The sequence below is a fragment of the Lynx rufus genome, unplaced genomic scaffold (genome assembly GCF_022079265.1).
Source record: "Lynx rufus isolate CCGP_SWC_20201006 ecotype Redwood Valley unplaced genomic scaffold, mLynRuf1.p SCAF_7, whole genome shotgun sequence".
Lineage (NCBI taxonomy): Eukaryota > Metazoa > Chordata > Mammalia > Carnivora > Felidae > Lynx > Lynx rufus.
In genome coordinates, this window is record NW_025814889.1 from 75,661,928 (window position 1) to 75,689,595 (window position 27,668).

General features: G+C 38.3%; 1 protein-coding gene across 1 annotated transcript in view; it reads right to left on the minus strand.

The window, feature by feature from the left end:
* Positions 1-6,548: 6,548 nt before the first annotated feature.
* Positions 6,549-27,668, minus strand: part of CCNT1 (cyclin T1) — a 30,644-nt gene continuing 9,524 nt past the window's right edge. The window contains exons 3-9 of the mRNA XM_047066457.1: positions 27,297-27,425; positions 24,095-24,155; positions 21,602-21,664; positions 19,409-19,454; positions 18,092-18,255; positions 17,863-17,933; positions 6,549-8,504 (exon numbers count right to left, since the gene is read on the minus strand). Of these exons, the coding sequence (XP_046922413.1) occupies positions 7,098-8,504; positions 17,863-17,933; positions 18,092-18,255; positions 19,409-19,454; positions 21,602-21,664; positions 24,095-24,155; positions 27,297-27,425 (1,941 nt within the window). The 3' untranslated portion in view covers positions 6,549-7,097. The remainder of the gene's footprint in view (positions 8,505-17,862; positions 17,934-18,091; positions 18,256-19,408; positions 19,455-21,601; positions 21,665-24,094; positions 24,156-27,296; positions 27,426-27,668) is intronic.

Below are 27,668 nucleotides of genomic sequence, written 5' to 3' on the forward strand. Positions count from 1 at the left end.
GGACCAATCCTAGAGAAAGGTATGTGTGTGAGACAGAGACAGAATGAATATGAATGAATGCCAAACTCCTCCTCTTTCTATAGTCATCCTCATCTCAGTATGACAACTCCATTCTTCCAGTTGGTCAGACCAAGCACTGGGAATCATCCTTGACTTCTCTTCCAACCTTACAGCAGATCCTATGTCTCCATCTTCAAGATACGTAATTTCTCACTACCTAGTCCGAGCCACTCTCATCTGTTACCTTAATTATTGTGAAAGCCCCTTTAGCTTTGACTCATGCAATCCATCTTAAATACAGCAGTCCAAATGAACACTTTAAAACCTAAGCCAGATCTTGTCACTTGTCAGCTCAAAGCGTTTGAGGGTGCATTTCACTGTCTATATAATGGCTTACAAGGCCTTATAGTATCTAGCTTTCCATTGCCTCTCTAACCACATATCCTACTACTCTCTGTTCCTCACTTATGTCCATATTAGCTACACTGGCCTCCTTGCTATTTCTCAAACATGCCAGTGTATTCTCACTTCAGAACCTTTGCACTTGTTTCCTGGAATGATCCTGTAAAGTTCTTACCCCAACTATTCTCATGGCTTGCTCTCACCTCTTCCAGATCTTTGCTGAACTGTAATTTCATGAGGCCTTCCTTCCTAGCCATCTTATTTCCGATTTCAAGAGCCTTACCTACACACACACAAAACATCTCTATCCCTCCTTCTCCCCTTTACATTCTCCAAAGTCCTTGTCATCTAACATACTAAGTTCTACTTACTTATTTGTTTCCCCTACAACTACAATGTGTAAGTTCTGTGAGGGAAGGATGTTTGTGGTTTACCACCATATCCCCATCAGTTAAGCGGTACACAGCACTTGATAGGTACTATTTTCTTTTTTTTTTTTTTTAATGTTTTTATTTATTTTTGAAGGAGAGAGAGAGACAGCATGAGCAGGGGAGGAGCAGAGAGAGAGACACAGAATTGGAAGCAGGCTCCAGGCTCTAAGCTGTCAGCACAGAGCCCAATGCGGGGCTCGAACCCACAAACTGTGAGATCATGACCCGAGCCGAAGTCAGACGCTTAACCGACTGAGCCACCCAGGCACCCCTGATAGGTACTATTTTCTAATGAAGGAATAAATGTAAGGTAGAAAAGTGCCTGAAACTACTCTTCAGAAAAGGTTGATCTAGTATTCAATTTTAACTTGCTTTTATCGCTGTGGCTTTTTGATTACGTGTTGGTTTTGTGTTATGTGAAATGAAGAAAAGGTGCAAAAAGGTAGCACGCATAGGACAGGTGACATAAACCACGAGTTCAGAAATAGGCCCTAGAGCTACAGATTGCAGTGAACACATGCCTCTTATACAGTAAATGCAATCCACAGAAGGGGCTTCAAACTTTCCTCAGAACAATGAATGATAGAGATCAAGCCATTCTTATTCAGCTATCAAGTGTCATGGAAACCATCATCACATAAACATTAGAAGATGAAGCCTAATTCTATCAATTAGTTCAACAAGCCCTATGAATGGGGATCCAGTTGCACACCACCTTTATATTGATTTATACCTCATCTATTCCCAAGGATGACAGTTGATAGTAACTCTAACAAAGAGAAATCACTAAACTTATGATTTTGTAGTATCATCCATCCTTACATTATTTCTCTTCTCTTCCATTCAAACCAGACCAGAATTCTTAAAATGTCAGCAATTCCCACAAAAGTTTTAGGAGAGGTACAGCAAACAAAAATCCTAAGTTGTCTTATTTTAGAAAATGGAAGGATGACTAGAACTCAAGTGATTTTTTTTTCAGAAGTGTACATCATTCTGTTAAATTGATCTTTTTTCCTTGTAGAGTTTACTTATTTTTGAGAGAGAGAGAGAGAGAGAGAGAGAGAGAGAGAGAGAGTGGGGGAGGGGCAGAGAGAGGGTCCCAAACAGGCTCTCCACTGTCAGTGTGGAGCCCAAGTCGGGGCCTGAACTCCCAAACCGTGAGATCATGACCTGAGTCACAATCAAGAGTCCGATGTTTAACAGCCTGAGCCACCCAGGAGGCCCCGCCTTTTAGTTTTTAAACTATAGCTTCCGCTAACTTTGTTATAATTTGGGAGTATTTTAGCATAAAATCCTTTCCCTTTAAATGTGTAATTTACATATGTGTGGTTTTACATGTCCCAGAAAGAATATTCACTATCAATTTTTCCAAGCACCACCAAAAACACTTTATTGAGTGAGGGTTTTTTCCCCCTCTGACTACATCATACTACCATACTACCGGGTTCACTGTGACCACCAGATCTTAGGTCCTTCCAATGAACTCAATTCACACAGGATCCTGTGTAGTCAGAAAGTACATACTACTACCAAAACTAAAAACTGTAATCATAACAATAAGGTGACAGTTAAAGACTAATTTGAAGACTTAGGACACATGAACAACAATCAGATAAGTGTTTTATCATTAACATTTATTGATGGGATGGATAAATACATATTGAGAAACATACTTGACAGCAAGATATCAAACTGATAGCCAGACTATAAAATGTATACAACATCCTTTTTTAAATTTTTTAAAAATGTTTTGAATTTTTTTACAAAGAGCCCTTACTGTAATGGTCACTTACATCCTATCAATCACATAACAACAGTAGAGATCCCAGGGGTAGCATCCAGAACTGAGGTGCCCCAAGGAGGACAGAGGCAACAGCAGAATAGTATGCTGAGAAAGGACTCTTAAGAGCAATACAAAGAAAACAGACAAAAATATTACCACAAAATTGTACCTGAGTGACATAGATTGGTAAAGTATTTTACTTTTTTTTTCTTCTTTGCTCTTTGGTCTGATAAGAAAACGGACAGTTTCAGGTGTGTGGAACAGGATAAGGAAAGGTCAGTTTCAAATCCAGAAACCTAGGTTAACACTAAGTTAGGCTGCTGCATTCTTTTCTTTGGGTGCTTAACCCAGACAGCACTTCCATCTTACAACGATTTCCAATGTGATCAACCACTAATCAGTTCCTCAGCATTCGACTGAAGAGTTCCTGATAACCTGATGGAGACATACTTGCTCTGGCTTCAATTAGCATGCTGTCAAGCATCCCTCTCCACGCTTAACGTGGCAACGGAAAACCCAAGTCTTTCTCTTCTTTTAATTCAACCATAAATATGCACTCACAAAGGGGAAGAGCAGACACTGCTTTTTAGTAAACATTCATTTTCTTTCCCTCCCTTTTCCAATGCCAAGTTCATATTAAAAACTTTAGAAACATTAAAATGGAAGGGTCTCCCACTTAGAAAATAATTCTCACTCCAGGCCACTCTATCAGGTAGGATTGCAGTACCATGCTTGTTTCAAACTCACACCCACAGAGGGATAAAATGACAAAATAAAACTTGATATTCTGATAGAACATGAACATCTCTTAAACCATCAGGAGCAAAACTCAGTTAAAAGCTGGGTGTTAAAAAGCAGCAACATGGGAAATCTGGGGAGGTATTGAAGTCACTGAAAGCTTAGTGGGACTGCGGAGGGCTTATTTCTCACCATGTGAGGGGTTGCATAGACTGCTTAAATTCTCCTAAACCCAAGAGAATAACATTTGTATCCAACTTCAAGATGTTCTAGAATATCCCTTTTCCTACCATTAGTATCAAAAGAACTTACCAACAAAAGAATAATCCTTTTAAAGAAGTGACTTGTTCCCAAGTTCCCACAGTCCCTGTGTTTCTGTGGGAAACACAAAATCCTACCATACTGGGATAAGATCCCTCTAATTGCCTTTGTCCAGAAGCATAGTATGAGGGGTATACATTTTCAATACGGGGAATTAGGTAGCAAAAGTTTAAGGAAATCAAGCACTGATGTTACCATGATTTTATTTCTATACCCTAATCCATTGCTGTTTCCAACTGGAGATTTTAATTTTTTTTTCTATCAACCCTGGTGAAGCCAATAATACATAACTATGACAAAGGATATATTGAATCAAAATACTAAAATCGTTTAAAAAAAAAAAAAAAAGAAGAAACTGAGAGTCTCAGATATTGAAACACATTGATTCATGAGTGAGAAACTTAGATTAAGTCCTCTGTATTTTCTAAACCCAAAAAGCATAACTGATACTGCAGAAGACCAATTTAGCTTTAAATTAATGCTTCACTAGAGTTCAGTCAACAGCAACACAGGTATCTGATTAAAAGCCCTAAGGACATTCCACAGGTGTTTGTTTTTGCCAACATGAGAGTCAAGCAAGGTTTTAGTAATGAGATTTATAGAACTTGAAGCTCCGGGCCTGCTTACCACCACTTATCCTTTTCATAGTCTAGGTTAAAAGGAGAAAAAAACCCCATGTTTAACTAGACTAACTTTGGATGTATAAATCCCATTCTCACCCTTTGAAGGTGTGAGCATAGAGAAAACACAGAGTTTAGAAACCACACTACCCTTTGAAGCCTAAGTCTATGTTAATTTGAACAAAAGGCATGCTAGCTGACAGGCACATCTGCTAACCCAAATCCAGCAGCTTCATGCAGAGCACACAGGACATTCATGACATATGGACAGATCTAAAAGCAAACACTGTAGGTATCTTAAAACAGTATCAGGAGGCAGTAATATAGAAGTCTTTAAACTGACCTATATCAGCAATGATCTACTAGTGCAAACGCCAGACTACACAGCAGAAAGCAGCCCTCAGGCTCTAAAAAGCACTTTTTCTAGTTTACTCCTGACAAAAGGTCTAAGGAACTAACTACAGACTGCCATGGAGAACGGCTCGGAGGCCAAATGGATATGTATGCCTCTGTGGTGAAGGGAGTGCATATGATTAGAAAATATGTGGCATTTGATGAGAAAAACTGAACACTGTAAAAGGTATTTTCATAATCAAATCAGTGATCAATTCCACCAAGACACAAATCCAAACTAAATAAACTTTTGGGAAGGTCAGGAAGGAGAGCAGACTCCACCAAACAAAATCTAAACAAATAGCCTAGATTTAGTAAGCACATCATAAATCTACCAATTACATAGCACAACACAGAAAATATCAAGGAGAAAGAGGAAAATGCCATCTGTAAAAACGAAGTAACATTCCAAGTCAAAAGTATTACTGGTTTATAGATCAGCAGAGAGCTCATTTTACACAGCAATGGCAGGCACTCTAGACAGTTCAAATATGCAGAGATACAGGACACTAATTCACCTTAAAGTTTACTGTACAAATTCCTTCCTACATTAGGCCAGTGCATCAACAATTCCAATTGCCTCGGTTTTCTCCCCAATCTGTTCCTGGCAAGCAGCAGCACATGTACAACTCCTGTCTCCCTATGACTTCCAATGAAAAATATTCAATTTCTCTATAAAGAATATTTGGTAAAGGAAGCTGCGTTAAAAACAAGAAGACAAATTCAAATTGCATCATCTTTTCCATAGCAAGAAATACCATGAAGACCAAAGACTATCACATCAAATGATCTGTGGCTTGGTGGCATTTTCAGTTACACAACTTGGCTTAGAATGCTTTCTAGCCCCTTGAAAAATTTTTTTCCTCAGCAAAAGTGTTGAGTGCTAGGATCCTGAATACCACTTATCCTGAAATCTGGGATAGTCAAACACCCATAAGAATAGGACTCCTAATCCATTTTTTAAAAAAAATTCTTAGAAACCTGAAAAACCTCTGCCTAGAAGCTAAAGCCACCAAAGATGAACGATCTGTACCTGTGGGCTAGGCTTGCTCACCCTCATGACACCAGTACTGTTAAATTCACAAGCTCTAATCTCTGAAGTCATATAGGTTTGCAAAAATTAAGGATGCAGCTGTTTCCCTTTAGATATACAGATAAAAAGCAAGTCTTACATTCATAATGTAATTTAAAACACAATATCCTAAAAATACCCAATCACAATTTCATTGTTTTCAGTATCCTCTAGCTCCATGGCTTCTCCCAGAACTATTCTCATATATGGTCTGGGCTTTCATAGGCAGGATATACAGCACATCCCCCTTCCCTTCAGAGACCCTGAGACTGCTCTCACTTGAACACTTTCCCAAAGCCCAACTTGAAAAAAAGACACACCCAATTCTGTAGGGCAGAAGCCAGCCTTGCTCTCCAATCCTTCTTCCGCAACCCCACCTTTGTTCTGCATCAAAAGGAAAAAGGGGGTAAAAGTTTTTATAATGGAGTCCAGAGTCAGGCCACCGGCTACACTTGCCCAAACTAGAATTTAGAAGGCTACCAGTCAATTACAACATAAAGAAATGGGAAAATACCATGTTAAACACATGCCTCTTCCTTCCTTTATGTTCTAAAGGCCACACCGTGTTCTCTCTAGTAGACTGTTGGGAAGTGAAAATGGTGAGGGACAGGGAGGGAAAGATAAAACATGATTTTTAAACACACATACTTAAAAACGCACATACCCACACTTACATACACACTTAAAGGTCTCAACACTTCAAGTGGCCGGAGCCTATCAGAACTCAAGGCCAAAGCCTACCCTCCCATCCCCCCTACACCCCCCCCACCCTCCAATCCCACCCCCCAGGAGTCATTGCTATGTATCTCATACACACAGCAAAATCCCTATCCCCTCCCCAATGATATAAAAAAAACTAAACAGATAACTTACTTTCTTTAAATTATTTTTAAAAGTCTCTTAAAAGATTTTGACGTTTAAATACTTCCTCTCTTCTGATAATATTAAACACCAAAAGGATCCACAACTGTTTGATAAAACCAACCCTCCATATTTCAGTCCTGGCAAGAAGAGGGAAGACATCAACTCTAATCGATCTAATTAGGAGGTGGAGAGGCCAAGAACAGAGAAAGTACTCTTAATCCTTCACAGCTTAACACATTCTCACCTCTCTAATACCAGTAAAAACTATAATAAAATAGTTAAATTTCTGAGGCAGTAGATATAACAACCAAGCCCCTCTACCACCCTCCCACCTGCATGTCAATATTCATTTATTCCCTAGTCCAAGAAGGGTGACGTATTTCATGAGGGAAGTAATTTCCTTAGTCCAGAATCAGTAGTTAAAAAAAAAAAAGTTGTTTTTATGGAAGTTTTTTTTCTCCTCTTCTTTTTCTTTACTTAGGAAGGGGTGGAAGTGGTGGAGGAGGTTCTGATGGTAGAGGTGGGAGCCGGGGTTTGTCTGTATTGCCAGACCTGGAGGACATTCCACCACCCCGTGGATTCAGATATTCACCATAAGAATGAACAAATTCAAATGCAGGGGGCTGAGTGGGCTGCACACCTTGGGCACTAAGAAGGGAGTGAAGCATATTCACAGTATCTTGATAGTCTATTGTCTGGGTTGTGTTGTGACCATTGGCCCCAGTGGGCCCTTTGTCCAGTTTCATATGAGGAACTCGAGTTTTACAGCTAGGCTGTGTAAAGGGAAGGCCACTTGTGTCTGAGCTATGCCCAGGCAACTGGGCCATTGTAGGAAGAGGAGGGAAGGGGAAATTTATGGAAGAGGATTTAGTACTCTTGGCAATCTTGGCTGGATGATCAAACACTGCCCCTCCAGTCTCTTCAGAGGGGCCCCTTTTACGAGTAGAACTGGAAGAGGAGAAAGAACTAGACAAGCTATAGGGTTTGTGTGCTAAGGTGCTTGTCTGGCTACTATGTTTTGGATCACCTGGACGTTTGTTCCCAGTACCAGCTGGAAGCTGTGAGTGAGAGTGCTTGTGTGAGTGGTGATTATGATGATGATGATGATTAGATGGGTGGGTCTTGTGCTTTTCTTTGTGCTCTCGGCTCTTTGTGACACTGTCCTCTACAGAATTGTGCTTGTCAGCTGCAGCATGGACTTTAATGCGCATTTTTATCTCCTCTGGTTTTGAAGAGGCAGCTTTATCTCCACTTGCCACTGGGATTCTCATTTTGAGAGCTGCTTTGTCAGCTTTTTCCAGAAAAGGCCTCTCAGGGTTTTCTGAGCCCTCTACGGGCATTTTCAGAATGACCGAAGAATGGCTATCATGGTGTGACAGGAGATTCTGGGCAGCATATGCATACTGTGACTTCACATTGGCCTCCATGTTCTCTAATTGCCTCTTTTGGGCAGCCAACTCTTCTGCATGCTTTGCACGGTATTCTTTCAGAGACACTTTAGCTGATGGCACACTCTTACTATTTTGCTTCTGGGAAATAAATGTATTCGAACCATCCTGTTGCAAAGAATGATCAACTCCTATAAGTGCTAAATTCTCACTAGTCCGATGACCCTGAGCAGGTTCCAGTTTAAAAGGGGGTTGGGAGGACAGCCAACGTTCGCCCTGCAACATCTCCACATTGCTTAAGTTGCTGGATGACTCTTCAGTGGCTGGAAGGGAAGGCACTGAACTTGTGGTAGAAGAAGTTGACATGCTCATTAAACCTGCGATAGTTGTGTCTGAAGAGCTCTGGGAAATCATATTGAGAATTGTCTGCTCCGAAGTGTTTTCATCTGTTCCTCGATCATCTGCTTTTGTTTTCTTGGCAGCCTGGCATGCCTAGAATGAAGCAGATGACATCTCTTCACTTCAGGAAATTTATAAAATGGAAAACAAAAACAAATAAGCACAACCTAAAATAAGAAGACTGTGCTTGCTGCAACACTGGAAGTTTCAGATACTGCACAGGCAGTTGGCTACTCTGAGATCAATAATTATAACCACTAGAAGTCAGATTTTAAAAACTTTCAATCAAGAGTCATACAAACAGATCTCAAAGAGATCTCTTTACTCCCATGTTCACTGCAGCACTATTCACAACTGCCAAGATAGGGAAGCAGCCCAAGTGTCCATCCATCGATGGATGAATGGATAAGCAAAATGTGGTACTTACATACAATGAAATTATGCTTAGCCATAAAAAAAAAAAAAAAAAAAAAGAGGAGGATTCTGGGAAAATGTCAAGAGTAGAAAGCACCAGGAATCTGTCTCCCCACCTAGAAAACAATTGGACTGGCAGAATCTGTCTGATGTAACTATTCTGGAGTCCGTTGAAGGCTTGCAACTTTTGGGGCAAGCCTTGGACAGTAAATTGAGGTTAACTTATATCAGTTTCATCTCTCAGCACATCAGCAACTACCCATCTCCTACCCCAGCCACAATGAAGGCAGTTGTGCACCTGCTCCTGGAATAGCCTGCACACACTTTGGGGAAGCCAGTACCAGCAAAAGACTATCCTACAAATATCAAGCTCTGTGCTTTGACCCCTGATTGCAGCTTCTGATCACAGAGGTACAGACCAAGAGGCAGGCAGCCACTGTTGTTGTGCCTCCCTCCACTGTTGCAAGCTCCTCCCCCTCTGGCTAAAGTAACTTCCAGGGGATCTGAAGCACCTGCATCCTTTCTCCTCTTCATTTTTTGCTTTTTTCCCCTTTGGGGAGCCAGACATTAAAGATCAGGACATTAGAAAACTTGGACCACACATTCCCAGGGAAAGGATCAGAAAAGAAGTGAGAATACCTTAAGTTTACACCTCGGGCTGATCCTCATCAGTGACACCATACAAAATCAAATCCACTCCACATCCAAAAACAATAACAAAAACAGAAAACCCTGGGAATCTGATTCTAGAGTTACCACATTATTAGATTCAAATGGCCAGCATTCAACAAAAAAATCACAAAGCATTTAAAGAAACAGGAAAGTATGGCCCATAAGGAAAAAAAATAAATCAACAAAAAATATCCCTGGAAAAGACCTGATGGCAGATCTACTACACAAAGACTTTAAAATAACTCCCTTAGGGGAGTCTGGGTGGCTCAGTTGGTTGAGCTCCAGACTCTTAATTTCAGCTCAGGTCATGATCTCACGGTTCATGAGTTTGAGCCCCATGAAGGGGGCTCACTCTCTCTCTCTCAAAATAAGTAACATTGTAAAAAATTCAAAAAAAAATAGTCTATAACTGTGCCTTTGTTTCCTACATGATTTAAGAGACTTAATACATTTTAAGGGAAAAAACACAATTAGTGTAAAAGCTAGTTATTACTGTAACCTTGGTTTGTAATTCAAATCTTAATTTCTATATAATTTAAGAGCCTAATGCATCTAAAAGGATTATTAGTTTATGTTCTGGGGGCATGCAATGTTTAAAGATACAACTTTGTGACAGCCAACAATCAAAAGATGTGGGGACACAGCTAAAAGGAGGAGTTTTGTATGTATGTTACTGAAGTTAAACCAATATAAATTCAAATTAGTATAACTTTATGATGTTAAATGTAATCCTCATGAGAACCACAAAGAAAATAGCCATAAAATACACACAAAAGGAAATGAGAAAAGAATTTAAAATTTTCACTATGGAAAAATCACCTAAAAGAAGACAGTAATGTAAGAAATGAGGGACAAAAAACTATAAGGCATATAGAAAACAAATAGCATAAGCATGATGATATCGTTTATAATTACTTTTAAGTGTAAATAGATTAAATTTTTGTCAAAATGCATAAAACATATGTCCAACTATATATACGCTCTCTACAAGCAACTGAGATCCTAAGACCCAAACTTGAAAATAGGAGGAGGGAAAAAAATACACCATGCAAACAGTACCCAAGAGACAGCAAGGGTGGCTAGTGGTATACTTTTTTTTTTTTAAGGTTCTAACTTTTTTTAAGTTTATTTATTTAGAGAAAGAGAGAGAGAGACTGCATGGGTGTGTGAGTGGGGGAGGAGCAAACAGAGAATCCCAAGCAGGCTCCATACTACCAACTTGGAGCCCAACACAGAGCTCGAACTCACAAACCGTGATATCATGACCTGAGCCAGAACTGAGAGTAGGACACTTAACTAACTGAGCTACCCAGGCACCCCCCCCAAGGGTGGCTACACTAATATAAAACAAATACACTTTAAAACCAAAAAAGTTTTCAAAAAAAAAAATAAAAAAGGTTTCAAGAGAAAAGAGCATATATTAATAATAGGCTCAATACAACAACTATAACTATTATAAACATTTACACACCCAATAAAAGAGCATCAAAATACAGGAAGCGAAACCTACAGAATTGAAGGAAGAAATAAGACAGTTTTATACTAATAGGTGCAGACTTCAATACCTACCCACAACAATGGACAGAACAAGCCAACAAAAGATAAACAGAGAACTTAAAAAATAAACCAACTAGCTCTAACAGACATATATGAACAAACACTCTACCCAACAACACTAAAAACATTCTTCTCAAGTACACATAGGGCAATTACCAGGATAGACCATATGTGAGGCCACAAATTAAGTCTCAATAGATTTTTAAAAGACAGATACCATACAAATTAACTTTTTTGACCACAACAGGATAAAGTTAGAAATCAGTAACAAAAGGAAAACTGGAAAATTCACAAAATTGTGGAAATTAAACAGCACTTTTTAAAAATATTTATTTATTTATTTATTTATTTATTTATTTATTTATTTATTTATTTATTTATTTAAGAGAGAAAAAGAGAGCTCAAGCAGGGGAGGGGCAAAGAGAGAGGGAAACAGAGAATCCCAAGCAGGCTCCGCCCTGCCAGCACGTAGCCCAATGGGGGACTCAAACCCACAAACCGTGAGATCATGACCTGAGCCAAAACCAAGAGTCAGATGCTTAACTGCCTGTGCCACCCAGGCGCCTCTAAACAGCACTTTTAAACAACCAATGGATCAAAGAAGAAATCAAAGGGGAAACTGGAAAATACTTAGGGATGAATGAAAACAAAAACACAACTATCAAAAGTTATGGGATGGGGGCGCCTGGGTGGCTCAGTTGGTTAAGTGTCCGACTTAAGATCATGATCTCACGGCTCGTGAATTCAGGCCCCACACTGGGCTCCATGCCTACCGCTCGGAGCCTGGAGCCTACTTTCGATTCTGTGTCTCCCTCTCTCTCTGCCCCTCCCCTGATCGCACTCTGTCTCTCCCTCTCAAAAATAAAATAAAACATTAAAAAAATAATTTTTAAATTTATGGGATGTAGCGAAAGCAGTGCTAAAGGAGAAATTTATAGCTATGAGCACTGACATTTAAAAAACAATAAAGATCTCAAATTAACAAACTAACCTTATAACTTGAGCAACTAGAAAAAAGAACTAAAGCCAAAGCAAGAAGAAAGGAAATACCAAAGATTAGAGCAGAGATAAACAAAACAGAAAACATAATAGAGAAAAATTAATAAAACTAGAAGTTGGCTCTTTGAGAAGATCAAAAAAGTTAAACCTTTATTTAGCTAAATGGTCTGAGAAAAAAACAGAAGACTCAAACCACTAAAATCAGAAATAAAAGTGGAGACATTGCTACCAATTCTACAGAAATAAAAAGGATTATAAGAGTACTTTGAACAATCATATGCCAACAAATTAGATAATCTAGATGAAATGGACAAATTTCTGGAAACACAAAACCTACCAAGAATAAACCATAAAGTGTAGAAAATCTGAACAGATCTGTCTAGTCAGGAGACTGAATCAATTAAAAAAAAAAAAAAAACTCCCAACAAAGAACAGCCCTGGACCTGATGGCTTCACTAGTGAATCTTAACAAAACGTTTAGAGTAACATCAATCTTTTTTAAATTTTCCCAAAAATTTGAAGAGGAAGGAACACCTCTCAACTCATTCTATAAGGCCAGCATTACCCTGATATCAAAGCCAGACAAAGACACTACAAGAAAACTAGAGCGCCTAGGTGGCTCAGTCAGTTAAGCGTCTGACTTTGGCTCAGGTCATGATCTCACGGTTCATGAGTTTGAGCCCCGTGTTGGGCTCTGTGCTGACAGCTCAGAACCTGGAGCCTGCCTCAGATTCTGTATCTCTGTCTCTCTCTGACCCTTCCCTACTCTCTCTCTCACAGAAGTAAATAAACATTAAAAAGAAAGAAAGAAAATTATAGACTAATATCCCTTATGACCATTGATGTTAATAATTCTCAACAAAATACTAACAAACTTGGGGCGCCTGAGTGGCTCAGTCGGTTAAGCGTCCGACTTCAGCTCAGGTCATGATCTCACGGCTTGTGAGTTTGAGCCCTGCATCTGGCTCTGTGCTGACAGCTCAGAGCCTAGAGCCTCTTCAGATTCTGTGTCTTTCTCTCTCTCTCTGCCCCTCCCCCACTCACACTCTGTCTCTCTCTGTCTCTGTCTCTTAAAAATAAACATTAAAAAAAAAACCTAACAAACAGAATTTATTAGCAGCATATTAAAAGGATTATACACTATGACCAAAGGGATTCATTTCTGAAATGCATGAATGGTTCAACATACAAAAATCAACCATGCGATACATCACATAAACACAATAAAGGAAAAAACCACATGATCGTCTAGATACAGAAAAAGCATCTGACAAAATTCAATACCCTTCCATGATAAAAACACCTAACAAAACAGGACTAGAAGGAAACTACCTCAAAAAAAAAAAAAAAAGCCATATACAAAAAACACACAGCAAATATCACATTCAACAGTGAAAAACTGAAAGCCTTTCGGCTAAGATACAGAAAAAGGCAAGGATGCCCACTCCTATTCAACAAAGTACTAGAAGTTCTCATCATAACAACTAGGCAAGAAGTGCATGGGTGGCTCAGTGGGTTGAGCATGTGACTCTTGATTTCAGTTCAGGTCATGATTCCAGTGTCATGGGATCCACACCTGCATCAGGCTCAGCACTGAGTGTGGAGCCTGCTTAAGATTCTCTCTCTCTCCCTCTGCCCCTCTCCCCTGCTCGCATACACTCACACTTTCTCTCTCACGCTCAAATTAAAAAAATAAAATAAAAGAACTAGGCAAGAAAAAGGAGTAAGTATTCAAATTGGCAAAAAAGTAAAATTATCTGTTTGCAGATGATATAATCTTACATAGAAAACACACACACACAAAATAAATGAATTCAGCAAAATAGCAGGATACAAAGTCAACACATAAAATTCAGTTGCATTTCTGTACATGAAGAATCTGTAAAGGAAATAATGAAATAATTCTATTTACAATAGCATCAAAAAAAAAAAAAAAACCCGAATGACTAACATAACCAAGGAAGTGAAAAACTTGTACAATTAAAACTGCAAAACACTGTTGAAAGAAATTAAGACATAAATGAAAACTCATCCCATGTTCTAGATTCAAAGATTTAATATTGTTAAAATGTGAATATTATTACCCTAAGTAATTTACAAATTCAATGCAATCCCCACCAAAATCCCAATGATGTTTTTTGGCAAAATAGAAAAGGCTACCCTAAAATTCATATGGGATCTCTAAAGACCCCAAATAGCTAAAACAATTTGAAAATGAGTAACAAAACTGGAGAATTCACACTTCCTGATTTCAAAACTTACTACAAAGCTACAGTAATCACTGTACAGTAATACAGTGTGGTACTGGCATAAAGAGACACACAGACAAATGAACAGAATAGAAAGCCCAGAAATAAATCCATGCAATATATGGCCAAATGATTTCTGCCAAAGGTGCCAAGACCATTTAACGGCAAAAGGATAGTCTTTTTTTTTTTTTTTTTTTATGTTTATTTTGAGAGAGAGACAGAGCATGAGCAGGGGAGGGACAGAGAGGGACAGAATCCAAAGCAGGCTCCAGGCTCTGACCTGTCAGCAGAGCCCAATGCAGGGGCAGGGCTCAAACCCACGAATCACGAGATCATGACCTGAGCCAAAGTCAGACTCTTAACCAACTGAGCCATCCAGGTGCTACAGGATAGTCATTTCAATAAATAGTGCTAGGAATACTAGATATCCACATGCAAAAAAATGAAACTGTACCCTTGCCTAATACTACATACAAAATTAACTCAAAAATGGATACAGAACTTAAAACTCTTAGAAGAAAACACAGAACAAAAGCTTCACAACAGTGGATTTGGCAACTTCCTGGATATAACATCAATGGCACAGATAACAACAAAAAGAACAATCTGAACTTCAAATTTTTTTTTTTATTTTTCTAATTAAAAAAATTTAAGAATCACTTCAAAAAATTAAAATTAAAAACAGCAATTCCACTTCTGGGTACGTAACCAAAAGAATCAAAAGCAAGGTCTTGAAGAAATACTTGTACATGTTCACAGCAGCATTATTTACAATAGCTAAAATATGGAAGCCACCCAAGTGTCCATCAACAGATGAATAGTTAAGGAAAATGTGGTACATACACACAATGGAATATAACTCAGCCTTTAAAAGAAACAAAACTCAGTAAGCTACAACATGGATGAGCCTTGAGAACATTATGCTAAATGAAATAAGCCACAAAAAGATAAATACTGCGGGTGCCTGGGTGGCTCAGTCAGTTGAGCAACTGACTTCAGCTCAGGTCATGGTCTCATGGTTTGTGAGTTCGAGCCCCGCGTCGGGGCCTGTGCTGACAGCTTGGAACCTGGAGCCTGCTTCAGATTCTGTGTCTCCCTCTCTCTTTCTGCCCCTCCCCCACTCATATTCTCTCTCTCTCTCTCTCTCTCTCTCTCTCTCTCAGAAACAAACATTAAAAAAAAGATAAATACTGTATGATTCCACTTCTATGAGGTACTTACAGTAGTCAAATCATAAAGACAGAGAGCATAATTGTAGTTGTCAATGGCTGGAGTTGGGGGAGGGGGAATAGGTAGTTATTTAATGGGTATAAAGTTCCAGTTTTGCAAGATGAATGAAAAGAATTATGGAGGTGAACGGTAATGATGGGTGCACAACGATATGAATATATTTAATACTACCGAGCTATACACTTAAAAATAGTTAAGATGGGGTCCCCTGGGGGCTCAGTCAGTTAAGCGTCTGACTTTGGCTCAAGTCATGATTTCATGGTTCCTGAGTTCAAGCCCCACATCGGCCTCTGTGCTGACAGCTAGCTCAGAGTCTGGAGCCTGTCTTCAGATTCTGGGTCTCCCTCTCTCTGCCCCTCCCCTGCTCGTGCTGTCTCTGTCTCTGTCTCTGTCTCTCTCTTTCTCCCTCAAAAATAAATGAAACACTAAAATAATTTAAAAAAAATAGTTAAGATGGTAACTTTAAATTTTTTTTTTTTTTTTTCAACGTTTATTTATTTTTGGGACAGAGAGAGACAGAGCATGAACGGGGGAGGGGCAGAGAGAGAGGGAGACACAGAATCGGAAACAGGCTCCAGGCTCTGAGCCATCAGCCCAGAGCCTGACGCGGGGCTCGAACTCCCGGACCGCGAGATCGTGACCTGGTTGAAGTCGGACGCTTAACCGACTGCGCCACCCAGGCGCCCCGGTAACTTTAATGTTATATGTATTTTACCAAAATTAAAAAGAAAAAAAGATGGAAATCCAGCCATCTGCCATAATATGAACGAACCTGGAAGGCCTTTTGCTGTGAAATATGCTAGACACAGGAAGACAAAAACACTGCATGATCTCGCTTATATGAGCAATCTAAAATAGTTAAACTCATATAGACAAAACAGATAGTGGCCTGGGGGGAGGAGGAAAACAAGGACATGTTAGTCAAAGGGTACAAAGTGCCAGTTATACAAGGTAAGTCCTAGAGACCCACTATACAACATAATATCTGTAGTTTAACAATATAGTACTGTATATGCGAAAATCTGCTAAAGGGGTCAATCTCGTTAGGTGTTCTATCACCTGCCAAAAAAGTTACATTAATCTATACCAATGCTACAGGCAATTAAAAAAATGAATCTGTGCATATCTAAAATCCATTTGTGAACGTCTATGCCTTATGACTGCATAGGATAGCAGTTAGTCCAAAAGCAAATTCCAGAAATATTGGTGAGGTGTGATGTGATTACCATGGTGACCTATGTATCATAAGCCTCTTTGAATCCTAGGCAAACTCATTTTCTACAATTCACTGAGCTCAGAAGAATGGAATTAAGTTTATCAATCTGGATTTCTGAGAATGCAGGGAACATTTTAAAACAAACTTTCTATCTGACACTAGGGGGAAAAAAGATTCCATTATGCATAAGTAAAACTTTGAAAAATATTTGAAATACAACTTTAGCCTGCAATCTAAATAAAAACAAAGTTCTAAAATCCATTTAAAAAGCAAATAATTGGGGCGCCTGGGTGGCGCGGTCGGTTAAGCGTCCGACTTCAGCCAGGTCACGATCTCGCGGTCCGTGAGTTCGAGCCCCGCGTCGGGCTCTGGGCTGATGGCTCAGAGCCTGGAGCCTGTTTCCGATTCTGTGTCTCCCTCTCTCTCTGCCCCTCCCCCATTCATGCTCTGTCTCTCTCTGTCCCAAAAATAAATAAAAAACGTTGAAAAAAAAAAATTTTTAAAAAAAAAGTAAATAATGTCAGGGTGCCTGGGTGGCTCAGTTGGTTAAGTGTCCAACTTTGGCTCAGGTCATGATCTCACAGTTCATGAATTCGAGCCCCACATCCATCGGGCTCTGTGCTGACAGCTCAGAGCCTGGAGCCTGCTTCATACTCTGTGTCTCCCTCTCTCTTTACCCCTCCCTGCTCATGCTCTGTCTTTCTCTCAAAAATAAATAAACATTAAAAAAAAAAAACTTAAAAAGCAAATAATGTCAAAGACAGCATGATACCAGCTCTAACCCTGCAACTCCATCTTTCCTGTACCAGAAGTCAACACTTTATGACTCAGAGAAGCCATACTTTTCCCAAAAGTCTCCACACAGAAAACACTCAACCAATGTTGCTAACTGACTATATCACAGGAGTTGCACAACACAAAACAAATTCTGCTATTACCTACCACCATGGACTTCTGGGTCTGGGCCAGTATCCAAGCTATGAAGCTATCAGTATGTAACTAAGAAAAGGAAAATTTCAAACATGGGGTACATATCCAATTCTGCTATATTCACTGTGCAGTCAAAAGAAAAAAAAATAGTTTTGTACCGCAAGCTGACAGCAAAAATTCTTACCCTCCAATTCCGAATTCGTTTGAGCCTGTTGGGAGTTTTCTCCAGAATCTGTAGAAATTCATGTGTCAGTTCTACAAATGAAATAGAACATTGGAGAAAAACTTAAAGCACAAGTAAAAACCAAGAATAACCTCAACTAACTATTTTCTTCTGAATCAAGTCACTTTGGGCCAGATATGTGACAGATCAAGAGCAAGTGCTTTCAAAGGTCCCTTACTCTAAAACTTACCATCTAAAAGTTCCAAGGTCACAGTGGCGTCAACATACTCCCACCAGTGCTTCCCATCAGTTGAGACTGGGATCTCCCAGTTGGACCACTTGCAAGCCAGATGAATGCAGACACAGGCCACCACAGGAGGTGTGTACTGCAGGCTAAATGTGGTCAAATGCAGGCTGACATCAGAGGGAAGGAAACAAGAGAGTGTCATGAGCTCTCAATTCTGAACCCAAAGTTAAAACTCTCCATTATTTAAAAAGAAAAAAAAAAAGTTGAAAAAAAAAAACAAAACACTGGGGAGTAAAAAGGGCAAGAAATATCCAGTGCTCTGATCCAGCACTCAACATGACTTTCCATTAACCCACCTGCCCACTCAGGTAACATTTCTAAACTTTTTGGCTACACATCACTCAATACACATACTGACGAAGGACCAGGACCAGGACCAAAACCAAACAGACAAGGAACTCTGTTATTTAAAATAAGAATCTATTAAAATAAGCTTCTTCTGAGAAGAAGCTTAGAACTTAAGGAAAATTGTAAGATTTTGGCTATGTGTAACCCCTAAACCAAATACTTAAAACCCCCTTAAAATTATCTTGTCTCTTGCCAATCACAGGTCTGGTCCACTTAAAATAACGAATAGACAATCACTCTCTTAATTGTGAATGTGGCTGATTGATGGTTTACTTCAAAAATGTCTCCTATCAGGCTATAAAAGTGAACTTCTTAGTCCCGGCATCAATAGAAGTTATCTTTGGTTTCCATGAACAATCAATTAGAGATGAGAATGAGCAAATAATTTGGTAATACAAGTTATATATTAATTATTTTAAAGCAAGAAAAAAGAAAATTATTATAACTCTTTACACATATACATGCCCATTTATCTGGAATGGAGGAAGAAAAAGGAAGTCTTTTCATTATCATAATTATTGCAGAATCCTCCAAATTAGATTCTCAGTCACTGTCAATGAACCCCAAGTTTACCTAACCTTACAGAACTATGCTCTCAGATATTTTAAAGAAAGGTAAGACATGCAGAATTGAGTAGGCTACCAAACAATCAGTACTATACAATTATATTACCTTAGCAAGTTAAATAGCATGGAAATTTAAGGTACAGTATGAAAACTGTATAGACAAATCAACATTTACCAGAGAATTGTCTGTTATCACATTGTTATCAAAGATCCATCCTGGGTCTTTGGGTTCTAGTTTACTAAGTGCCAGACCTGATATCTTTCCACATACCCCTCAAAAGGTGACAATTCCAACCCAAATAAAGTCCTATCCCAAAATATAAGGGAAAAATATTAAAATATAAACCTGTTGGTTGCCATGAAGTAAGAAGTCTGTGCTAAGTCCTTGCTTGCTAAAAAAAAAAAGGGGGGGAGAGGAAAAATTATTAGTTCCTTTCATTCTCAACAATTATTTAGTGAACATTTAATATTTCCACGTAGAGAATATCATAACGAATAAGGCAGACAGGGTCCTTGATCACCTGCTATTTAACATTATACCAAAAGTGACAAATTAGTTTTTGTGATTACAATAACTATGCTGCTTCCAGACCTAGGAACTCAAGCTTTCTACACACCAAATATTTGGGGTACTTGTTTAAAATGCAATTCCTGGGGGCGCCTGGGTGGCTCAGTCGGTTGGGCGGCCGACTTCGGCTCAGGTCACGATCTCGCGGTCTGTGAGTTCGAGCCCCGCATCGGGCTCTGTGCTGACCGCTCAGAGCCTGGAGCCTGTTTCGGATTCTGTGTCTCCCTCTCTCTCTGACCCTCCCCTGTTCATGCTGTCTCTCTCTGTCTCAAAAATAAATAAACGTTAAAAAAAATTAAAAAAAATAAATAAAATAAAATGCAATTCCTGGACATCCTCCCTACAGTGTGACTCAGTATGTCTGGAGAAGGATACAAGCGTTTTTAATAGGTAACCCAGAAATTCTGATGCAAGAGTTCACTGAGAAATACTGAACTGGAAGATGAACTAATTTGGAGGCAAGATCAGAACCCAGAATACCTTGATATATTTGGTAAAAGTGATTTGTGCTTTAAAAAAAAAAAAAAAAAAAAAAAAAAGGTTTTTAATGGAGTATCCTGTGATTCATACCCCAAATCATCAAATAACATGAATTACTGATATATCATAATCAAGGGGGAAAAAAAAACAATGACACATCCCTCTTTCCCCAAAAAACTTCTCTGGGTAAAATAAAGCTTAGTCTTTTCAATATTAGCATGTATCTACCTCTGTTTATAACCTTATCCTTGTTCAAAATAAACCTTCTTATGCTTTCAAAATATAAAGAACTTGGGGAACCTTTGGAAGGCAGCTATGCTCACCACTATACCACCAACGCTGCACAAGAAGTTGGGAAAACTTTGGGAATTTACAGATGAAGCACACATTAGCAAAATATAAAATAAAGCCAATTGTTAGTTTCATCTACAAAATGAAAAGGCACTCCAATGCACAAGTGTCTAGATATTGCTACTACTATTAAACTAAGTAAAAGGAACAAGGTTTCATGCGATTATAGCTACTAGGTTAAATTAGAAAAAAAAAAAAAGGAAGTCCTGCCAAGGGTTTGTCAATCATGGAAATAAGTCAAATAAACTCTACATGATCCTCTGAGTGGCCTAGGACAATCAACCCTAAAATCAAATTAAGATCACCACTCCCAAGATAACCTTAAACTGCTATTAGACACTCATGATTTGACTTTATAAAATCTGCTCCAGGCTCTGAGAAACATCCTCAAGAGGCTAATTCTCTTTAACTGTTCTTAAAAATTTTAAGAACCCAGGGCACCTAGGTAACTCAGTGGGTTAAGCATCCAACTTGGGTTCAAGTCATGATCTTATGGTTTGTGAGTTCAAGCCCCAAATCAGGCTCTGCACTGACAGCACAGAGCCTGCTTCAGATTCTCTGTCTCCCTCTCTCTCTGCCCCTCTCCCACACGCATGTTCTTTCTCGTTCTCTCTCAAAAATAAACATTAAAAAAAAAATCCTCAGGGCACCTGGGTGACTCAGTCAGTTAAGCGTCTAACTTCAGCTCAGGTCATGATCCCACCATTGGTGGGTTTGAGTCCCACCAACTCAACTTTAAAATCCCAAGTTAGAGGGGCGCCTGGGTGGCTCAGTCAGTTAAGTGTCTGACTTCAACTCAGGTCATGATCTCATGGTTCATGAGTTCGAGCCCTGCATTGGGCTCTGTGCTGACAGCTCAGAGCCTGGAGCCTGCTTCAGATTCTTTGTCTCCCTCTCTCTCTGCCCCTCCCCCACTTGTGCTCGCTCACGCTCTCTCTCTTCCAAATATAAACATTAAAAAAATTTTTTTAATAAAATAAAATCCCAAGTTAGAAACACTCATTTTGATTTAAACCAGGTAGTCCTTTCAATTTAACTTCTAGCTAAATTAGCTGTTATATATCTGTCCACCATAAATAAATCATAGCCATTAAATGGTAAAACAACTTTAGACAACCGTTTCAAGCTGGGATTCCTTACCTCGAACCAGTTGAGTGCACTTTACCACATGTGTATGTGGATGATCAATTGTTAGTTCAAATCCTTTTAAAAAAATAAAATAACTAGTTAAAAGCTAAAGATACTAGAGTCATTTTATACTTCTGAGTCATCATTAAAGGCCTCTCTCATTTTCCTCTCCCAAAAGTGCTGTTCAGAGGCTAAGAGGGTCACACAACATACACAGCATGCTCTTCTCTAAGACATATGATCTTCAATGACACTTATATTTTGAGCTAAATAATAAAGCTAATGCACTTTTAAGACTCCTGACGAACCAATAATCTCTAAATAGAAAACACTTTTTCTAGGGACAATAGAATATAAGGTTAGAATAAACAGTCATTCAAGTAGTAACTTCTAAAGCTTAACCTTGAGAAAACATTTTAAAACCTATTCCTCTTGGGGCACCTGGGTGGCTCAGTCAGTTAAGCGTCTTGGCTCGGGTCATGATCTCACAGTTGGAGCCCCACGTTGGGCTCTGCGCTGACAGTGTGGGGCCTGCTTAGGATCCTCGGTCTCCCTCTGTCTCTGCCCCTCCCCTGCTCATGCTCTCTTTCTCTCAAAATAAACAAACCAAAAAAAACCCACTCCTTTAAAAAAAATTTTAATAAAATAAAAATAAATTAAAAAAAAACTACTACTTTTATCTCAGTTTTGTTCCTTTTCAACATTCTAACTTATAATAATAAGTAGTAATCATTTATTTAACCCCAAATGGTCTTTACCAAAAATACTTAAGGAGAAATTGGTCTATAAAAAAATTTTAGTAAGTTTCTTTTCTTTTGCATATGTAAATAAAATTTTCTAGATACAATTAAAAAATTCTGAGAAATTTACATGATGTAAATTATTCTAAATGGATGACTCAGGCAAATTAAATCTTAGTGGCTTCCACATTAAAACATTAATAAAAATTTATTCCACCAGAAAAATATCATTGTCCCCTAAAATATGTTACTTTGAAGGTAATTTAAAGTAAAAAGCTAATTAACATAAACTAACTTCAGAGATAAGCTTTGCAGAACTGTGTGTACAGACATGCAATAAAATACAGCTATACCAGTAACTTTCCAACACGACTCAGGAAATCTTCCCTTCCCAGAGAAGAGAAAAATAGCCCAAAAGAACTAAGAAAAAAAAATCTTTGTTTCCATATTTGGTAAGCTTTTAAAGGCAGAGTCTCTGATAAAAACAATGATAATAGCATCATCAGCATTGCCGATCAACCATGATAGCTTGAATTTCTCCACCTCCACTTTGCTAAACACTGACCACCAATTTTAAAAATAAATGCTATTATCTGAATATAATGACAAACATGGGAATGCAAGCTGGTGCAGCCACTCTGGAAAATAGTATGGAGGTTCCTCAAAAAACTAAAAATAGAACTACCCTATGACCCAGCAATTGCACTACTAGGCATTTATCCACGGGATACAGGTGTGCTGTTTTGAAGGGACGCATGCACCCCATGTTTACAGCAGCACTATCAACAATAGCCAAAGTGTGGAAAGAGCCCAAATGTCCACTAATGGATGAATGGATACAGAAAATGTGGTATATATATACAATGGAGTATTACTCGGCAATCAAAAAGAATGAAATCCTGCCATTTGCAACTACATGGATGGAACTGGAGGGTATTATGCTAAGTGAAATTAGTCAGAGAAAGACAAAAATCATATGACTTCACTCATATGAGGACTTTAAGAGACAAAACAGATGAACCTAAGGGAAGGGAAACAAAATTAATATAAAAACAGGGAGGGGGACAAAACAGAAAAGACTCATAAATATGGAGAACAAACTGAGGGTTACTGGAGGGCTTGCAGGACGGGGGAAGGGCTAAATGGGTAAGGGCCATTAAAGAATCTACTTCTGAAATCACTGTTTCACTATATGCTAATTTGGATGTAAATTTTAAAAAATAAAAAATAAAATTAAAAATATATATAATAATAATAATAGTAATAAAATAAATATAATGACAAACCGATCATAAAAATCTGCAAAGGAAAAAGTTCTTTAGTTTCTGCCATTATTTATCAGAGAGTTAAAAACTGGGGGCGCCTGGGTGGCTCATTTGGTTAAGCATTGGACTTCAGCTCAGGTCATGACCTCACAGTTCATGAGTTCCGAGCCCTGCTGACAGCTCAGAGCCTGGAGCCTGCTTCAGAATCTGTGTCTCCCTCTCTCTCTGCCCCTCCCCCGCTCACACTCAGTGTATGTGTGTGTCTCTCTCAAAAATAAACATTTAAAAAAACTTTTTTAAAAAATTGACCAACCTTAAAAAGCAAATCATGAACCCAAAATTTAAACACCCTGCTAACTGCTACTCCATAGGTTGGCTATACCTGCACTCTCCACACTCTACAACCTCTATAATTTGCAAAAACCTTCAGTAGAAATTTTCTTCCTGTTTCCTATTTTGCAAATTTTAAAATATTATTTTAAAGAAAAATAATAACTTACCTAAAGTTTGCAGAATTATGCTTTCTAATATCACCAGATCTTGAACTTGTTGCAGGTAAGCCTGCAGGTGAGAAGACAGATAAATTATTCCCCAAAAAGGCACAATATACGAAGTGTAAACAATTCTAACACCCCTTCCAGGGAAACTAAAGCAACAAAAGGCAGGAATGGAGTTAGGAGGTAGAGTAGGAACTACAATAGAATCCTTGTATCTATTCAGCACAAATTCTCCTCTTAAAAGAAGAAAACAAGTGGTATACTGAGATATAACACTTTATTGATAACTAGCTACAGAAAAGGCACCAGAGATTTGGCTCACTTTCAAGAATAATATTTGTGATGCAGACATAGATAATTAAAAATACATCTTTTTCAACATCACCAAAATACATCTGTAGACCCTTCCTATAGTACTATAGGCAATATCAAACATTTGACTACTGATAAACCTTTGAGGTAGATTTCTAAAAATTATAAGAGTTCAAAGGAAAAGGGAATAAACAGAAAAAAACTCTCTCATATTTGTACCAGCCAATACTATAGCCACTATCCACACATGGCTACTGAGCACTTAAAATGTAGCTAAATTTAAATGTGTAATAGAATATACACCAAATTTTGAAGACTTAATTTTAAAAAATGATGCAAATTACCTCATTAATAATGTTTTAATATTGATTTTATGCTGATATGATATTTGGTGTTAAATTACATAAAATCATTAAAATTTCTTCCTTTAAATGAATATTCCATTTTTTTAATGAAGATTTTAAATCAAATTCAATGAAATGTCAAAAATTTTTAATTACACATGACTCCCATTATATTTCTATTGGAAAGGAATGGTCTAGACCTCTAGGAAAATGAGACTGAGGGAGGAGTTAGATCTATATACCGTAGTGAACTTTCCACTTTATGATCCTGAGGAAGTCCAGTAAGGACTTAAACTATGCCAGTTCTCCTCTCCATACAGTGAAGAAAATATCTTCTCTTAAGATTCATCATCTCATGAAAGCACTGGGTGTTGTATGGAAACCAATTTGACAATAAATTATACTTACAAAAAAAAAAAGAAAAGAAAAAAAGGATTCATCATCTCATGAGGAATAGAAACTCAGGTAAGGGGCACCTGGATGGTTCAGTTAAGCGTCTGATTTTCGCTCAGGTCATGATCTCACGGTTCCTGAGTTTGAGCCCCACATTGGGCTCTGTGCTGACAGCTCAGAGCCTGGAACCGGCTTTGGATTCTGTGCCTCCCTCTCCCTCTCTGCCCCTCCGCCCCTCCCCTGCTCATATGCAGTCTCTCTCTGTCTCTCAAAAATAAATAAACATTAAAAAAATTAAAAAAAAAAACTCAGGTGAGAAGTTATATAAATACACTTTAAAGGGAAAAAAGTGAGAATTATTTTTTGTTTTACTTTGTGAAAATAAAATTTTGTTTTATTTGGTTAGTTCTATGGACCAGTGTCATTTACTAGTCTAAAGCCAAAAAAAAAAAAAAAAATGTCCAGGGCAATATAAGTCTTTCAAGAAGAGCTACTGCTGTACCCAGAGAAAATGATGTCAAGACACTGCTATGCAAAACAATTCACATAATTAGGGGCTATTATCAAAATAAAAAGAACCCTCTCAAAAATTACTTTCTCCAATATGAGCAAAACACGCAAATTTATTTGATAAAGGATGACTCATGCATCCATTGTAAGAGACAGAAGTAATCTAGTAACAGAAACCCATAGTTTAAATACTTACAAATGGTCAGACCTCAAAATTTCTCACAACTCATCACTCTCCAACAAGACTTTTTTTAAGTTTATTTTGAGAAAGCGAGAGAGCACACTCTAGAGAGAGCACACAAGCAGGGGAGGGGCAGGGAAAGAAGAAGAGAGAAGTTTCTAGGTAGGTTCCGTGCTGCCAGTGCAGAGCCCAACATGGGGCTTGAACTCACAAACTGTGAGATCATAACCTGAGCCAAAACCAAGAGTTGCACACTCAACCATCTGGCCACCCAGGCACCCCCCGCACCCCAGACTACTAAAGCCAGGACAGAGTTTCCCCTCTTTAAAAAATGGAGGGTAAAAAAAAGCTATGTGCACATGCATAGGACAAAGGTCTGATAGAATATATACTGGAATTATAATCAGTAATATCTTGCTAAGAGGAAGGAAGATGAGCTTTAACTTTTACTTCAAATGATTCTTAAATGTTTGGATTCTTTTTTTTTTTTTTTAAGTTTATTTTTGAGAAAGCGCACCATCAGGGGAGGGACACAGAGAGAGGGAGCCGGAAGATCCAAAGCAGGCTCTGCAGTGACAGCAGAGAGCCTGATGCAAGGGCTCGAATTAAGAACTGCAAGGTCATGACCTGAGCGGAAGCCAGTCGCTTAACCAACTGAGCCACACGGGCGCCCCAAATGTTTGGGTTCTTTCATAACAAGCATATAAATCTTTTGTAATTTCTTTAAAAGTTAAAAAAAAAAAGTAACAGGACTCATTTTTTTAAGAATTCACAACAAAAATATATTTGTAAGAATATTATTCACAATATTATACTGGTAAAAAGTTGGAAATTATGTTAGCAGAAAATGAATGATTATTATATGTACATAAGGAAATAAATTATCTCAACACTTAAAGAAAATGGAGAATAAGATGGGAAAATATTTGGGGGGCACCTGGGTGGGTCAGTCAGTTAAGTGACCACCTCTTGTTTCGGTTCAGGTCATGATCTCATGGTTTGGAAGTTTGAGCCTCATGCCAGTCCTTATGCTGACAGTGTAGAGCCTGCTTGGGATTCTCTTTCTCCCTCTCCCTCTGCCCCAATCTCTCACTCTCTCAAAATAAATAAATAAACTTAAAAAATATATATTAAAAAAAGAAAATATCTGGGATAATAATAAGTGAAAAAGACATACAAAGTATGTACGTGTGTGGCTATTCATAGAAAAGCAGCTGGAAATAATGATTCACCTACATATCCATGGTTCAAATTATATCTAAATAATATATTTTCTTTCTGTTTTCCTGTGTTTTCCAATTTTACTATAATGTATACAATTAACTTTTGCCATAAAGTTTCTGATTTTTTGTAAAGGAAAACACTGAAAGTTTAACAGCCCCCATTTGACTTCAGCAAATCAAAGTTACAAAATTAAATTATCATCAAAATAAAGAAAAACAGATATGTGTAATTAATCCCTTACCTCACTCCTAGTATCAGGAAGTGATTCCTGTGGATGGAGACAAGTATGTGCTACCTTGATGACGTGTTCCAATTTTTTTGGTTGCTCCTCTACTTTAGCTGCTAGAAATAAGGCCGCTGGAGCCACAGACTGGATGGAGAGAAAATAAATCGTATTTATTTCTAGATCGAAGGAGATCTAAAAAAGAACTAAGTCTCAAACCAAGTTCTTTGCCTGCCTCAACTTCATCACTTCTTGTTAATGCCTTTTCTTCTACTTAAAATGTCCTCCCCTCTCCTACCCATTAATTCGCATCCACTCCTGAAAACCAATCCTTCAACAAACTACCTACCTAATGCAAGAAACTACTAGGTGTAAATAGTTGGCTTTTCA